The sequence below is a fragment of the Carcharhinus amblyrhynchos genome, chromosome 7, assembly GCF_965287045.1.
Source record: "Carcharhinus amblyrhynchos chromosome 7, sCarAmb.v2.hapA, whole genome shotgun sequence".
Taxonomy (NCBI): Eukaryota; Metazoa; Chordata; class Chondrichthyes; order Carcharhiniformes; family Carcharhinidae; genus Carcharhinus; species Carcharhinus amblyrhynchos.
Window position 1 is genome coordinate 33,963,808 of NC_137330.1, and position 16,708 is coordinate 33,980,515.

The 16,708-nt window shown below is 43.0% G+C and overlaps 1 protein-coding gene across 1 annotated transcript in view; it reads left to right on the forward strand.

The window, feature by feature from the left end:
- LOC145345361 (uncharacterized) overlaps window positions 1-6,301 on the forward strand; it is a 60,055-nt gene extending 53,754 nt beyond the window's left edge. Inside the window, exons 15-17 of the mRNA XM_080193178.1 lie at window positions 462-615; window positions 3,421-3,484; window positions 5,518-6,301. Of these exons, the coding sequence (XP_080049304.1) occupies window positions 462-615; window positions 3,421-3,484; window positions 5,518-5,732 (433 nt within the window). The 3' untranslated portion in view covers window positions 5,733-6,301. The remainder of the gene's footprint in view (window positions 1-461; window positions 616-3,420; window positions 3,485-5,517) is intronic.
- Window positions 6,302-16,708: the final 10,407 nt, after the last annotated feature.

Here is a 16,708-nt window from a genome sequence, read left to right on the forward strand (position 1 = left end):
TATGATTTAACATGTCTTTTCACTGTTCACCTGTGTTTATGCCTGGCACCCACTGGAGGGGGGAGTTCTCCCATCCTGCCTGCCGTGGGAAGCATGGTGGGTGGGAGGGATGGACCATGCAAAGGTCCATTGATCTTGGGCACGGTTCTATGGTTTTCATGTGAGCGTGGTCTGAGAATCCCACTCGATTTTTAAATTCTGTTTAATATTTACAAATATTTATTGCTGCGTAGATTAATGTACCTGATCTAATGATAATATGTTTATTGTTCTTATATTGGGGTTTACCACACACAATTCTTTGCATTTCATTTTGCATGAAGTGTGTAACATTTTGTTTAATTCTAAACGTATACAACTGGCAGACTTCAGAAAACTGATTTTTTTTTGGAGTTTCATAGATCTTGTAATATGTCATGACAATTATATTAATTTTGTCTGTTACTGGAATTACTTTATAGAAAAATTATCTTTTCTCCAAGAATATTGATACCACTCCCTCCCAGGAGAAGTTTCAATTATAAAATAGCAAAGACTCCCGTAAAACATCGGATGAATGCTGGTCATTTCTCAGCTTGGGGGGTAGAAGACGATGAAGTGCTATACTACATGCAGGTATGCAGTGTTCTTTTTCATGACAGCGAGATACTTTGTTATCTGACAGTACATTGTCAGGTTGTAAATGAAACAAAACTGTTTTTAGTCTTGTTGCAACGTGCAGGAACTGGAGCAATTTCACTACACCATCTATATTAATGCTATAGTTCCTAGTTCAGATGAAAAGCCAGGTATTTATTTCTATGCTTTGGTGAGTGGCTCATTTCCTGACCTGCACCATCAATAATGACAAACACAACAGGGGCATGGGCACACCAACACAAGATGCCTATTCATGTCAATCTACATCCTGACTGGGAGAGTTATCGCCATTCCTTCATTAACGCTGAGTCAGAATCATGGAACTCCCTACCTAATAATAGATTTGTGGGAATAACACCACCAGATGCATTGCAGTAATTCAGGAACAAAGATCACCACCAGTTTCTCAAAGGCAAATCGAGATGATTTTGCCAGAATGTCCAGATCCCAAAATTGAACTTTTCAAAAACAAAATTCAATGAATCAATGCAATGTGGAAAGTGAAAATGTCAAATTTGAGCAGCTGCAATCACTCCCAAGTTGTGTTTAGAATTATTCATGGGCCGCAGAGTAAGATGCAGTTCTTCTTCATGGATATTGTGGTGCACAGCATGAAAATATTTAAGAGAAACTTTGGGTCTCGGCATGGTGGCACAGTGATTAACACTGCTACCTCACAGCACTAGGGACCTGGGTTCGATTCCCAGCTTGGATCACTGTCTGTGTGGAGTTTGCACATTCTCCCTGTGTCTGCATGGGTTTCCTCTGGGTACTCCGGTTTCCTCTCACAGTTTGAAAGATGTGCTGGTTAGGTGCATTGGCCATGCTAAATTCTCCCTCAGTATACCTGAGCAGGCGCTGGAGTGTGGTGCATGAAGTGCATCTTAGTATATACATTAATTGCTGCAATGCATCCTGTATATATTAGTGGCTGCTACCTCTGTGTAAATGATAAAGGGAGCGAATGTTGAAGTTGGTGGATGGTGTGCTGAACAAGTGGGCAGCACGGTGGCACAGTGGTTAACACTGCTGTCTCACAGCTCCAGGGACCCAGGTTTGATTGCCAGCTTGGGTCACTGTTTTTGGGAGTCTACATCTTCTCTCCACGTCATTCCCTCTGTGTTCTCCAGTTTCCTCCCACTGAAAGGTGTGCTGGTTGGGTGCATCTCCCAGCCTCCCGAACATGCTAGAGTGTGGCGACTTGGGGATTTTCACAGTAACTTCATTGCAGTGCTGATATGTGACACTAATAAATAAACAAACAAAAGTGGACTGTTTTGTCTTCGATGGTATTGAGTTTTTTGTGAGTTATTGAGCAGTTCGCATCAAGGCAAATGAGAAGTATTTTGTCACATGCCTGACTTGTGCATTCTAAATGGTGGACAGCCTCTGGGGAATCTGGAGGAATTCAGAATTCTCAGTCTCTGAATTGCTCTTGTAGCCACTGTATTTATATGGCTGGTACAGTTCAGTTTCAGGTCAAGCTAACACCCAGGATGTTGATAGTGGGGAACTCAGCAATGATAATGGCCATTGAATTTCAAGGAAAGATGCTTAGATTACCTCTTGTTGGAAATGGTCATTGCCTGCACTTGTGTGGCATGAATGCTCCTTATGATTCATCAGTCCCAGCCTGACTGCTGTCAGGTATTGCTACATTTGGACATGGACTGTGATCAGTATCTCAGGTGTTGCACATGATATTAAACACTGTGCAATCATCAGCAAACATCCACACATCTGACTTTATGATGGAGAAAGGTCATTGAAACAGCTGAAGATGTTTGGGCCTTGGACATTACCCTGAGAAATCCTGTAGTGATATCCAGGGGACTGAGACCATTGGCCTCCAACAACAAAACCATTTTCCTTGTGGCAGGTATGAGTCCACCTTTTGGTGATTTTTACCCCTGATTCTCAATGACTCCCTTTATGCCACACTCAGTCAAGGATAGTCACTCATCTTCCCTTATGAGTTCAGTTCTTTTGTCCACGTATGGGCCAAGTCTGTAATGAGGTCAGAAACAGAATGCCACTGGCATAACTCAAAATGCACAAGCCATTGATAAGAGCCACTTTAAGTATTATCAATGACACCTTCCATCACACTGCTGATGACAAAGAGCAAACTGATGGGGTAGTAATTGGCCACATTGATTCATTGTGCTTTTCTTGGACAGGGCAGCAATGTCAGGTAGATGCTCACGCTGTATTGGAATAGCTTGGCTAGGGTGACAGCTAGTTCTGCAGTACAAGTCTTCAGTATGATTGCTGAAATGTTAGGGGTCCATAGTTTTTGCAGTACTCCCGTACCTTCAGTTGTTTCCTAATGTCCCTTGGTAGGAATTGAATTGGCTGAAGATTGGCATCCGCAGCTGGGGACCCCTGGAGGAGCTAAGATGGATCATCGGCAGTTTTGGCTAAAGATTGGTGAATAAATGGATGAACAAATCCTTTTTAAAAGAGAGCAGAGTAATACTTCTAATTAGAAGTATTTTAAAGTATTAACCTGTTGTTTAAGGAACAGCAGCTTAAATTCATTTAAGTTAGTTATTTATGCATTGATGATAAAATGAGATCCTGGTAGAGAAATATACTTGATCACGTGAGCAGAAATCCTGCTAGTATGGAACGAGATGTTGGACATCATGAAATATTGGTCAGATGTGAAAAGTACAACTGAGAACTTTAGCAATGTTGTTCTAAAGGTGGATCATAATAGCTGATGCAGCCTGGATCTGAAAGAAGGCATTTTATTTCATTATATTTCTCTTTCAACAGAAGATCAGTGATGGTGATGACCAATCTGAGGATAAGACAATTACTCCAACACCTCATCAAGAAGGTGAAGTTTATTAAGTAAAAAGTCAGAATGTTTAAAAGCTACATGTTACTCAAAACTTATATTTACCTGACATTTAGTTATCATGGACACCACAGCCAGAATTCTCCAACCTTGCCTGCGGTCCGCTGCTATGAACAGAGATTAGGCTAAGCATCAAATTCTCCATTCTCACTAGCAGCAGCAGAGGGATGTGCAAAACTGGAGAATTGCGGCTTACATATGTTTTAGTCCATTTCATTTTATTTACACCCCCCACACCCATTTAGATTTTAGATTCTGTGACCAATGTGCCAACTGTATACACTAGCTCGCAGCTCCTCATCATCAGTGCAGCTTCTGGGAGATATGTATTCCAAAACATGAATTGTGCCCAGTCCATTAAATTTATAATTTGACATCTCCAAATTGGCATTCAGTACTAAAGTTGCATTCATTCTGATAATATGCATGTGAAAATGAGCGCTTGTTGCTCCACAGGATTCTTGCTTTGGCCAGTTACTGCAGCTACATAACTGATCCGGACATGTTAAACAAGAATAAATGCTTCTTGAGTAGTTGACTATGCAAAGATAGAGTCACTGCAGTGCAGAAGGAGGTCATTCCACCCATTAACTCTGCACCGACACTTGACATTACATCTTACCCAGGCCCACCCTCATTTCTTGGGGCAGTAGCAGTGCTGTAGACACCATGGTAAAGACAACTTGATTCTTTGCAGAGCAGCCTTTGACAATTGAATAATAATCCACCTGCTCCACTGCTTATCTGATGGCAGAGGACACAAACAATTGGAAACACCATTGACAGAAGATCAGCACACAGAAGGGGTTGGAAATTCCCACCTAACATTCATGTGACAATTTGATTAAAAAAAAGATAGTTAAGAATCAACTATATTGCAGTGGGCCCAGAATTATTTTGATTTGATTTATTATTGTCACGTATATTAGTATACAGTGAAAAGTATTGTTTCATACGCACTACAAAGACAAAGCATACCGTTCATTGAGAAGGAAAGGCGAGTGCAGAATGTGGTGTTACAGTCATAGCTAGGGTGTAGAGAAAGATCAACTTAGTGCCAAGCACATAATATACTAAGCAAGGTCAGCTAATTATCTTTCCTCAAGGGCATTAGGGAATAAGATAGGGTTTTAGCTCCATTTTGCTTATCTTTTGATCACCATTATTGATACTATCTTTTTATTCAAAATGTATTTAATTAACTTAAATTCCTAGCTGTCATTGTTGCATTTGAACTAGTGCACTGCTAGATCCACGGTACGGGTCAAGATAGATGGGCTGGATCGGTTTTATCAGACCATTCTTTTATTTTCCAGAGGAGTTATTAATCTATCCGTATCACAAAGTATTTATGTGTTTGTGAAATCCAATGCTTTCTTTTTTATGATTACCTTTCAAGCCTGAGTTGCTTGGCTGAAGTCACTTCCTAACCACTCACAATGGTTAGTACTTTACATTTCATTATGCTCGGTATCATATTACTCTTTATTTTTTGTTTCTTGAGGCTTTTGGTCTGATTGTAATGCTGATACCAACGCAGGATTCAATGCTATGAGAAACATCTCCAGCATACAATTAACCTCTTTCACAGCAGCAAATTTTGAGGATGTTCATGTGTCCCACCTTGGAGAGGCAGGACATTTAATTAACAGAATTTGAATTGGGCTCCCCCATTGATTTAAAATTCCCTGCTCATGTTTCCCAAGGGTCTTAAATTTCTCCCCACCCCACCCCACCACCACCCTTGCCCCAATCTCTGACCAAACCACCCAGTCCCATTTTTTGAACTTTCAAGCTCTGTTTTTGAGTTTGGCAAGAACCATCTGCAAATATGTGTCCTTCTGCCAACAGTGTTCCAATTTATTGGCCCTAATACCAATTGGTCTCTCTGACTTTGGTTGAGCTTTACATATAAAGTTTATATTTGTGAACATGTTAAAATCTATTAATATCTGTGACTCAGAACTTTTTGCGTAAAGAATGTTGTCAAACCCTCCATTCTTTTTTTTAAGCTGCCGGATCACCACAGCATTTCCAGAATTCCATCAACAACAGTGGAGACCGGAAGAAGAGATATACCATTGCATCATTCAGACCAAGTCAGATCAAAAACAAACTGAAGCACTTTGCAACCTGGATGATATCCAAATCAAGATCAAACCGAAAGATTTCGTTTTACACTAAACGTGTCTGGGACCTGTTTACCCAAAGAATCCGATGGCTGTGATGAGAGAAGGCCACCCAAACCAACAGAGGTGTGGATTTGCAACGCATGTTGACTTATAAATGAACAGCAAACACTGACGTGTAGGGGCTGTGAAATGCTGAGACATGGAATAATAACACCATGCTACAAAAGGATCCAGTCAAACAATGTTCACCGTTGCCAAGCATTTCCTGTTCTGGAATTACAAGTAGATAGACACTATGGTTAAGTTAATAGATGTACCCTTATAATTTAATGTTACCAATTTGATAGCCTTAAATATTTTAGATTTTTTTTAGGTAGTCCGTTGTTTGTACATAGAATATATTTTTGAAATCAGGCAGCAAGACTCATGATACCACCTGACTGAAGTATTAGTCCTCAAGTTAACAAGTCACAGTAAACATTAGGAAGCATCACATGTGGATTTGAAGCATGAGAACTGCATCAAGAGGGCAAAAGATCAATAGTGATAGGTCAAAAGTAGCTCACTGCTGGGACTTGCACTGTTTACCTAAATTTGCAAGTGCTTCCAAATTTAAAAGCAAATTGAAATCATGGAGGATCTAAACCAAATGTAAGAGATTGGAAATCTGGACATATGATTGTATTTATTAACAGTAAATGCCATTTGACAAAGTTCTGAAACTAGTGAAGTAAGCAGTGGGAATATAAACAGAATAGGCTATAAGAGAGAGAGATTTGAGTGTATTGACAGTTAGCTGACTGAACCCAGTGAGATAGTGTGTAAGGAGGGCTAACAGCAGCCTGGGATGTATAGTTAGGGGTAAGCACATAAAGAAGTCTCACAACACCACATTAAAGTCCAACAGCTTTATTTGACAGCACAAGCTTTTGGAGTGCTGCCTCTTCATCAGATGATGGGAGATGTGTTCACTAACAGGGCATGTATAGACACAAACTCAATTTACAAGATAATGGTTGGAATGCAACTCTTTACAGGTAACCAAGTCTTAAAAATATAGATAATGTGAGTGGAGAGAGATATATATTGTCTCCAGCCAGGACAGTTATGAGATTTTGCAAGCCCAGGCAAGTTGTGGGGGTTACAGATAGTGTGACATGAACCTAAGATCGTGGGTCGAGGCCGTCCTCATGTGTGCGGAACTTGGCTACCAGCTTCTGCTCAGCAATTCTGCGTTGTCATCTGTCGTGAAGGCCACCTTGGAGAAGGCTTACTTGAACATCAGAGGCTGAATGCCCGTGACTGCTGAAATGTTCCTCGACTGGACGGGAACACTTCTGCCTGGTGATTGTCGAGCGACGTTCATTCATCCATTGTCATAGCATCTGCACGGTGTCTCCAATGTACCATGCCTCGGAACATCCTTTCCTTCAGCACATCAGGTAAACAACATTGGCCGAGTCGCAGGAGTATGTACCGTGTTCCTGGTGGATGGTGTTTTCTCGTGAGATGATGGCATCTGTGTTGATGATCCAGCACATCTTGCAGAGGTTGCTGTAGTAGGGTGTGTGGTGTCGTGGTCACTGTTTGCCTGAAGGCTGGGTAGTTTGCTGAGGACAATGGTCTGTTTGACGTTGTGCAATTGTTTGAAGGCGAGAAGTATTGGTGTGGGGATGGCCTTGGCGAGATGTTCGTTTTCTTCAATGACTTGTTGAAGACTGTGGCGGTTTCTCCACTCTGGGGAAGTACTGGATGACGAAGAGTACACTGTCCGCTGTGTCCCGTGCTTGTATTCTGAGGAGGACAGTGCAGTTTTTCGCTGTGGCACATCAGAACTGTCAATTGATGAGTCAAGTGCCATACCCTGTGCTTGTGAGGGTGTCTTTCAGCGTCTAGAGGTGCATGTTGCGATCCTCCTCATTTACATAGAAACATAGAACAGTACAGGCCCTTCGACCCTCGGTGTTGTGCCGAGCTATGTCCAAACCCAAGATCAAGCTATCCTACTCCCTGTCACTCTGGTGTGCTCCATGTGCCTATCCAGTGACCGCTCGAAAGTTCCTAAAGTGTCCAACTCCACTATCACAGCAGGCAGAGCATTCCATGCCCCAACCACTCTGAGTGAAGAATCTATCTCAGACATCTCTCCTATATATCCCAACATGAACCTTATAGTTACGCCCCCTAGTAACAGCTACATCCACGTGAGGAAATAGTCTCTGCACATCCACTCTATCTATCCCCCTCATCATCTTATAAACCTCTTAAGTCGCCTCTCATCCTCCTCCGCTCTAAAGAGAAAAGCCCCAGCTCCCTCAACCTTTCCTCATAAGACTTACCCTCCAAATCAGGCAGCATCCTGGTAAATCTCTTCTGCACTTTCTCCAATGTTTCCACATCCTTCTTATAGTGAGGTGACCAGAACTGAACACAATATTCCAAATGTGGTCTCACCAACGTCCGGTATAGTTGCAGCATAACTCCACAGCTCTTAAACTCAAACCCCCCTGTTAATAAACACTATAAGCTTTCTTCACAGCTCTATCCACTTGAGTGGCAACCTTCAGAGATCTGTGGATATGAACCTCAAGACCTCTCTGTTCCCCCACATTCCTCCGAACCCTGCCATTAACCCTGTGATCCGCATTCAAGGTTGTCCTACCAAACTGAATCACCTTGCACTTATCAGGGTTAAATTCCATCTGCCACTTTTCTGCCCAGCTCTGCACCCTATCAATGTCTCTTTCCGGTGTGCAACAGCCCTCCACCTCATCCACTACTCTACCAATCTTGGTATCATCAGCAAATTTACTAACCCATCCTTCAGCCCCCTCTTCCATGTCATTGATAAAAATCACAAATAGCAGAGGACCCAGCACCGAACCCTGTGGTACACCACTGGTAACCAGCCTCCAGCCTGAAAATTTTCCTTCCATCACCACCCTCTGTCTTCTATGAGACAGCCAGTTAATTGTCAAATCAGCCAAATTTCCTTCTATCATTGTTCTATCATCCTCATTGTTCAAATGGAGCAAGGCAGAGAGGAGTGATTTGTGGCTGGAGAAAAAAGTGAAGGGATTGACTTTTTTCCCCTTACTTTCTCACGGGGTTTCTTTTTTCCCTAGTTTAAGTGAAAAGCAGAATAGGCCGACCGCGAGATGATCTGGGAAGAATTTTTAAGCACGTGGGAGGTTTAAAAATCAGGCTACACTATCCAGCGGGCAGCGTCGTTTGCAGGCAGTGGAGTAAGCAGGCAACAAAGTGAGAGCTGAAGGGCTTTGGCTCAACGGGCTTAGGCGGAAATGGGTGAGGCAGGGTAGGTTTAGTCCTTAGTTTGTAAAAACTTAAAAACTAAGTAAACAAAATAAGGATGGAGGGTCAGGTGATGTGTTGTTCCTGCATGATGTGGGAACTGGTGGACCCCAATGTGATTCCCAGTGAGCATGTCTGCACTAAGTGTTGGTTGCTTGAGGAACTCTGGCTTCGGGTTGATGAGCTGGATTCTGAGCTTCGAACACTGCGACACATCGGAGGGGGAGAAGTACCTGGATGCTGTGTTTCAGGAGACAGTCACACCCCTTAGACTAACTAATTTGAATTCAGCCAGTGGTCAGAGACAAGAGGGTGTGGCTGTGAGTGAGGCAAGTAGAGGAATCCAGGAGGTAGAGTTCCAGGAGCCTCAGTCCCCGAACCTGTCCAACAGGCCCGGGATTCTTGCTCCTTGTGTGGACGGAAACAGGGACTGCAGGGTGGATGAGCAAACTGTCCGTAGGGGATAACTTCTATGATGTGTAGAGTGGAAGCTGCAGAAGTGGAGCATCGTGAGGTTATCCATCGGCTTGCGTCACAGTGGAGTACCGAGGTGACTGTCTTTGATGGAGCTGCATGTGTCCAAGAATGCAACTGATTCCAGAGAGTAGTCCATGGTGAGTCTGATGTTGGGATGGAAGTTGGTGATGGCATCTTAGAGTTGTTTCAGTGATTGTTCAAAGGAAGAAAATGTCATTGTTGTATCTAGTGTAAAGCATCGGCTGAAGGTCCTGTGCGGTGAAGGGGTCTTGTTTGAACCTATGCATGAAGATGTTGCCATACTGAGGTACGAATTTGGTCCCCATGGAAAACAGTGACCACAACAACTCTGCCACGGCAACCTCTGCAAAACATGCCAGATCAACGTGGATGCCGTCATCTCACGAGAGAACGCCATCCGCCGGGTACACGATACATACGTTGTCTAGCTGATACGCTGCAGGAAAGGATTCCCAAGGCATGGTACATTTGGGGAGACCATGGAGATGCTACGACAGCAGATGAATGAACACCGTTCAACAATCACCAAGGAGGAATGTTTCCTTCCATACGGGGAATACTTCACATTCACATGCGTTCAGCCTCTGATCTTCTGGTAAGCGTTCTCCAAGGCAGCCTTCACAACATACGACAACGCAGAATTGCTGAGCAGAAACTGACAGCCAAGTTCCGCACACATGACGACAGTCTCAACGGGGATCTCGCTTCATGTCACACTGTCTGTAACCTCCACGATTTGCCTGGGCTTGCAAAATCTCACCAACTGTCCTACTGGAGACAATACACACCTCTTTAACCTGTGCTTGGCCCTCTCTCCTCTCACACTGTTCGTACCTTTGAGACTTCATTACCTGTAAAGACTTGCGTTCCAACCATTATCTTGTAAGTTGAGTTTGTGTCTCTATATACCCTGTTTGTGAACACAACACCCAATCATCTGATGAAGGACAGTGTTTTGAAAGCTTGTGCTGCCAATTAAACCTGTTGGACTTTAACCTGTGCTTACCCCAGTCCAACACTGGCATCTCCACATCATAGGGGTAAAACTGGGGATAATAATCAGACACTTGGATTGGAGAACTATGTACAGTTTCAGTCACTGTACCACAGCAAAGGTATCCAGATATTGGAGAGTCAGCAAAGAAAAGGGAAATCAAACTAATGCCTGACTTCAATCATATGAGCTTTGAGAGTTAAAAAGTCTGTAGTTGTTTTCTCTGGAGGATCGGAATCCATGCAGAATATTCAAGGACATGTATAAACTCTAGTAATAGTTGAGGTTTCCACATGTGAGTATGGGCTCAAACATGAGAGAGATGCTACATGGAAGTTTTAGATTTAACTACTTGAGGGCAAATTGAAACTTAAGAATAATTTGATTCTATTTCTTATGCTGATCAATAAAAATAGATAGGCACTTTATTTGGATAGTATTTAGTATTTAGGTGTTGTACGGAAATCAGGGGCACCAAACAATAGGAATGAACAGGAAATGATTTGATGTATTTCAGTTGTCTACTTTGTTGATAGAATATCTTTAAAATAAATTGTTGAAGTTACACGTGTCATCTATTTTGTGTACTAATGGCAAAACTTCTGCGCTTCATCCTAAGATCAGAGTAATTAGTTTTACATTATTACTTCAAACATCATTTGAAGCCACACAGATGCATTTTTGTCACAATTTGCAACATAATCTTGCACAACATCTACAGATACACACTTTTAATACACAATTTTTCTCTAGAGAAACTCAGGATGGATCCTCACAGCTGCATTTGAATGGCAGAGTGTCGTCTTTAACTTATTTAATCCTTTTTAGTCTTCCACATGATGTAAAATGTGCTGAAGTTAATTTAAATCAAGCTGAATATAATATTTATTCTGCTGTGCCAAAAACTGCTTCACAATTGAGAGGAGTGTGGAGGGATATGGTCCAGTTGCAGGTCAGTGGGATTAGGCAGAAAAATGGTTAGGTACAGCCAAGAAGGGCCAAAAGGCCTGTTTCTGTGCTGTAGTATTCTATGGTTAAATAAAAGGGGAGAAAAATGCACTGGGGCATTGGATTCATGTTTAAGTGAAGGGAAGGTGATGACCTAATGGTATTATCGCTGAACTATTAATTCAGAAACTCAACTAATGTTCCAGGGACCTGGGTTCAAATCCTGCCATGGCAGATAGTGGAATTTAAATTCAATAAAAAAATCTGGAATTAAGATTCTACTGATGACTTTGTCAATTGTCAGGGAAAAAAAATCTGATTCATTAATATCCTTTTAGGGAAGGAAATCTACCGTCCTTAACTGGTCTGAACTACAACGTGATCCCAGTGCTAAAATAATGTGGATGGGCAATAAATGGCCAGCCAGCATCGCCCATGTCCCATGAATGAATTTTAAAAATTGCAATATTGATGGTGAATTTTAGTAATTGTCCCTCACTGAAGAGGATGAAATTGGGTAGAGTTGTGAATTCCTTCATGGGATAGGGGTGTCCCTGACCTGGCTGGAATTTATTGGCCATCACCAGTTGCCCTTAAGATGATAACGGCAAGCTGCCTCTTGAACCTCTGCAATTCATGTGTTATAAGCACGCCCACAATTTGCAGTGGAGTCACTTTGCTGATGATAAAGAGCAAACTGATGGGGCAGTAATGTCAGGGGGATTAACTGGGGTTAAATGCAGGGTGTTATGGGGATAGGGCCTGGGTGGGATTGTGGTTAGCGCAGACTCAATGGGCCAAATGGCCTCCTTCTGCATTGTAGGATTCTATGATTCTAATAGAATATTTGTGGAAGGGAAGGGAGAACAGAGCAGAGTCACAGATAGAGATTAGCTCAGGGAATTCAAACAAGATCATGTCTGGGCAAGTCTTATTGAAAGCAAAACTTTTGCATCGCGGATTGAAAATCAGAATATAGCTGACATGCTAAGATCATGATAACCTTGAGAATGTGGAAATCATAATCACCTTCTGAGAAAACCTACTGAAAAACTTACATGCAGAAAACAGTACAGTAACCACCCCTCAGTTTGCCAGTGCAGGAGATGCACCTACATCGTCTAGAAGAACTGAAACTAGATTCTCTGACACTCCACCATCTTGTTCAAAACCAAAGCCATGGGTGTCCTCATGGGAAAATGGGCACAAAGGAGGTATCTCAGAAGAGAAGGTGACTGTCTGAATCCAGGGATGTGAAGTTCTTCATGGGTCAGCTCAATTTCAATTGATGATGGTTAATTTTGACATTTTTGTTACAGCTTTATATTTATAACAGTTATAGAATTCCTATAGTGCAAAAGGAGGCCATTCAGCCCATGGAGACTGCACTAAAAACAATCCCACCCAGACCCTATCCCCACGTATTTACTCTGCTAATCCCCCTGACACGAAGGGGCAATCCACCTAACCCGCACATCTTTGGAGTGTGGGAGGAAACTGGGGCATCCAGAGGAAACCCAAGCAGACACAAGGAGAAGGTGCAAACTCCACACAGACAGTGACTCGAGGCCGGAATTGAACCCGGGTCCCTGGCGATGTGAAGCAGGGACCCAGGTTCAAACAGTACCTTGAGAAATGTCCCGTTTCACCACAAGTAAAACATTTAGCAAATGGGAATTCTAGTGCTAGCCACCTTGCCACCCTTAAGTCATTAAGCCTACTGGATAAAATGAAAGAGTAGAAGCTATGATGAGAGATGACATCAGTAACTATTTTCCAAGATAGAAACCAACAACATAGCCATTGCGGTATTTCATTAATTCAATACATTTCAGAGTTGTAATCGTACTGTTTGTTATGAGACATAAAAGACTTGAAGGGTGAGACATGACTCAGGAGACAATTTGTGTGGGGGGAAGGACCAGTAGTCAGGATTGACAAGTCTATCAGCAAAAAATACCAAAATGAAGAACAACGGGAGCAAGGTAATCACAAGAACAGAAATTCATGTAAAAGGTCAGCCTGGGCAGTGGTTGGAACAAAGGAGCGCTGGTTATGTAAGCAGTTGGAAGGATGAATATGCAACTTTTGTAAACAAACGTAGCTCCCAATCTCCTGTACCTTGAGAACAATCTTGAGTGCTTCACCCCTGCTTGCAAGCTTGAATAAACCACCTTGTTTGAAAAATCGTCCAGCATCAAGTCCATTGTCTAATCCTCCTTCAGTTTGGCGCTAAGAGCAGGGTGCCATCCTGGGAGTCAAGACCGACCAAGGTCTAAGGATAGGTGAGTATCTTTATTTACCATCCCATAGTTTGGTGGGAGACTTCAGGCAGTGGACTCCATAAGTGATGGTACCAAAGAACTATAGGTGAAGGAGTCTGGACCGGTGAAGGGACGATACTCAAACAACTGCAACACGCAAATTACATACACCATGTTCTTGTGGTGGGTAGGAGAAGAAAAATGAAAGTATGAAAAGGCAGTGATTGTCACCGCCATCTTATGAAAACAGAAATATGATACAGATCAGAGAATAGCAGCATAAACACCACAAAATTTGAATAAACCACAAGGGTGATTTGTCCCCTCAAGAAAGGAGATGATAGCAATCTACCTGGGGAAGAATATAACTATGGAGAGGGAGAATTATAGGCGGCACGGAGGAGATAGCCAACCCCCACCTTATGATAACAACCCAACGCCGCAGAAAATGTTACTGGTTAAAATTGTTGCAAAAACAGACCCACAAGGCAATACCTCTGTTTGTTATGAGGAACAATCCTTATTAGACTCCAGCAAACAGACTTTGTTGGACTCCCTGCCCAGACTTGAACTTAAAAGTGTGAGCACTGAGTTTGGGAATAAGATGCAACAACGTAAGGAAAGCTATTGCCTGACCCTGGACAATTTTGTTCTCTTAGTTAAGGCAAAGGCACCTAAGGGGTCTCTGACCAACTTCCTCCCATGCATCAAGATAGGCAGTGGAGAATGAGGAGGGGTCAGGCTAATGACCAGAAATTATGGAACCATAGGCAGTCATGGGAGAAGGCCATAGGAAGACCCCAGACCAACTGGGTTTGAGTTACACTGATCAAGCAGAAGCTGGGAGAAAAGGCTCATGATTATGCAAAGGGGAAGTGGAACACATACTGGGTGCATGGGAGAATTTCTGATCCCTCTAAGGATGATGATGCATTCGTCAAACAGATGCATTTGGGGGGACATCTTCAGAGGATTATAGCTCTTGGTATCCCGATAGCAGGGACTTTCGACAAAGTATGAATGGGGCTATGTCAGCAGAATTTCAAGAGAAACAGCAGCAGAGAACTAAGAACCCATAACTGCTGTAGAAGATGCCGCTGATGTAGCAACAGTTATATGTTATAACTGTGGCAGGAAGGTTACACCTGGCTCGGGAATGTAACCAGACTGACTGTGGCACCAAACCCAAAGACCCATTGTGGTAATTGTAGAAAATTGGAATACGTCAGAAATTAGTCCTAGGTGAAGGGCGGAGGAAAGGAAGGTCAGGGACCCAAACAGCAGAAGAACAACACCATTAAAGCCCCTGCTAGCGGCCCCAAGTCCAACAAAACACCAACACAGACGGAGAGAGTATAGTTCCGATCATAACCTCCGAGCTCAAGAAACTTCTTGAACAATGATGGGTAGTGGCCCTCAGGAATATTTGTGGCAGCACTGTTAAGGGGCTGGCAGTGTCAGTTTTTAGTTGAAACTTGGGCATCCATATCTATCACTTCTATGGACTGACTCCTGACCCCCAAAACTTGTAGATTATAGGGAGATGGGGAAGCTCGAAAATATTTTGCCAACCTGTTGCGTAGGGGATTGGGTGGGTGGGGGGGGGGGGTGGAAATAAAGTAATTGTACAGCTTTGGGTTTGTAAAACACATGAGGATAATATGTTAGACATTGATATTTTGGAACAATTAGAGGTAATTATTAATATTACCACAGGGGACATCCGGTGGAACACAGATACATATAGGAAAGGATGAGGCATTGGAGCGGCTATAACAACACTCAGAAAGTGGGACACTGGGAATAAGTGAGAGAAATTGGCCCTCTTGCACTGTAACGTATGGTCCACACAAAGAGGACTGTACCAACATGTCTGTCACCCCAGTTGAAATCTTGGGGGACATACATCCCCCACACGGGCAATATCCTATTAAAAGGAAAGCGCTGGAAGTGCTGAAACAGATAGTTCAGAACTTAGTGAAAGGCGGTTAACTGTGCTGCTTGGGCTATAACCCAAATGGGACAGACTATCCTTCACTCACCCCATTGTATTGTTGAGCTTCTGGAGGCAGGAAGGCTGAAGGGTGTTACTGCTGCCAGGCTGATTAAGTGGGAGGCAGCCCTATTACCAGCTGTCAAGTCTGCCCAGGGGTTGTGAGATTCCAACCTGAAACTGGCCAGCCTCATTCCCATGGAAGATGATGTGCACGAGTGCGAACATCTGATGGAGAAAGAGGGGGAGGGTGGTATGAAAGAGGACCCCATAGAAAGCCCAAATGTAACCCTCTATGCGAACGGTTCCAGAAGGTGCTTTGATAGAGTCCATAGGACAGCATGGGCCGTGGTTAACCAGGAAGGCACCCTCACCAAGGGAGATTGACTGTTGTCCAATCTGTCAGCCCAGTTGATTGAATTGAAGGTCTTCAAGGAAGTACTCTTCCTATCTAAGAACTAACGAGTCAACATCTATATAGACAGTCATTATGTCTTTGGGGTAATACACGATTACAGCAGGTGAGGGCAAAGCAAGGATATGTTAACTCTTTCAGAGAAAACATATAGCATGGGAATCTCATCAAGAAGCTGGTGGAAGCTGCCAAGAGCCCTGAGGAAGCGGCACTCATTAAGATTAAAGCTCATAGGAAAATTGTAATCCCCGAACAACAGGAAAGACATGGGTGAATGCAGCTGCCAAAGCTCTCCTTGAAAGTGAGGAGCCTGAGTTACAGGCAGCACCCACCAACAAAGGAGGAACAGATTACTGAATGGGATCTTAGGCGAGTGCAAGAAAGTGTAGAGAATGCTGAAAGACAGGAATGGGAGAAGCAGGGAGCTATAAGAGGAAAAGATGGAATGTGGAAAAAGAATGACAAAATTATGGCTCCACTGCACATCCTCAGGATTCTCTATGAGGTGTGTCATGGAAATAGCCATACTGGAAGGGACAAGGGTCTGGTATTAAAAGGGAATGGGATGCCACATGGCTACATTTTGCCAGGATTGCATCCCAGGTGCCCAGACCAATCCAGGGGAGGTCTACAAGATAAAAATGAAA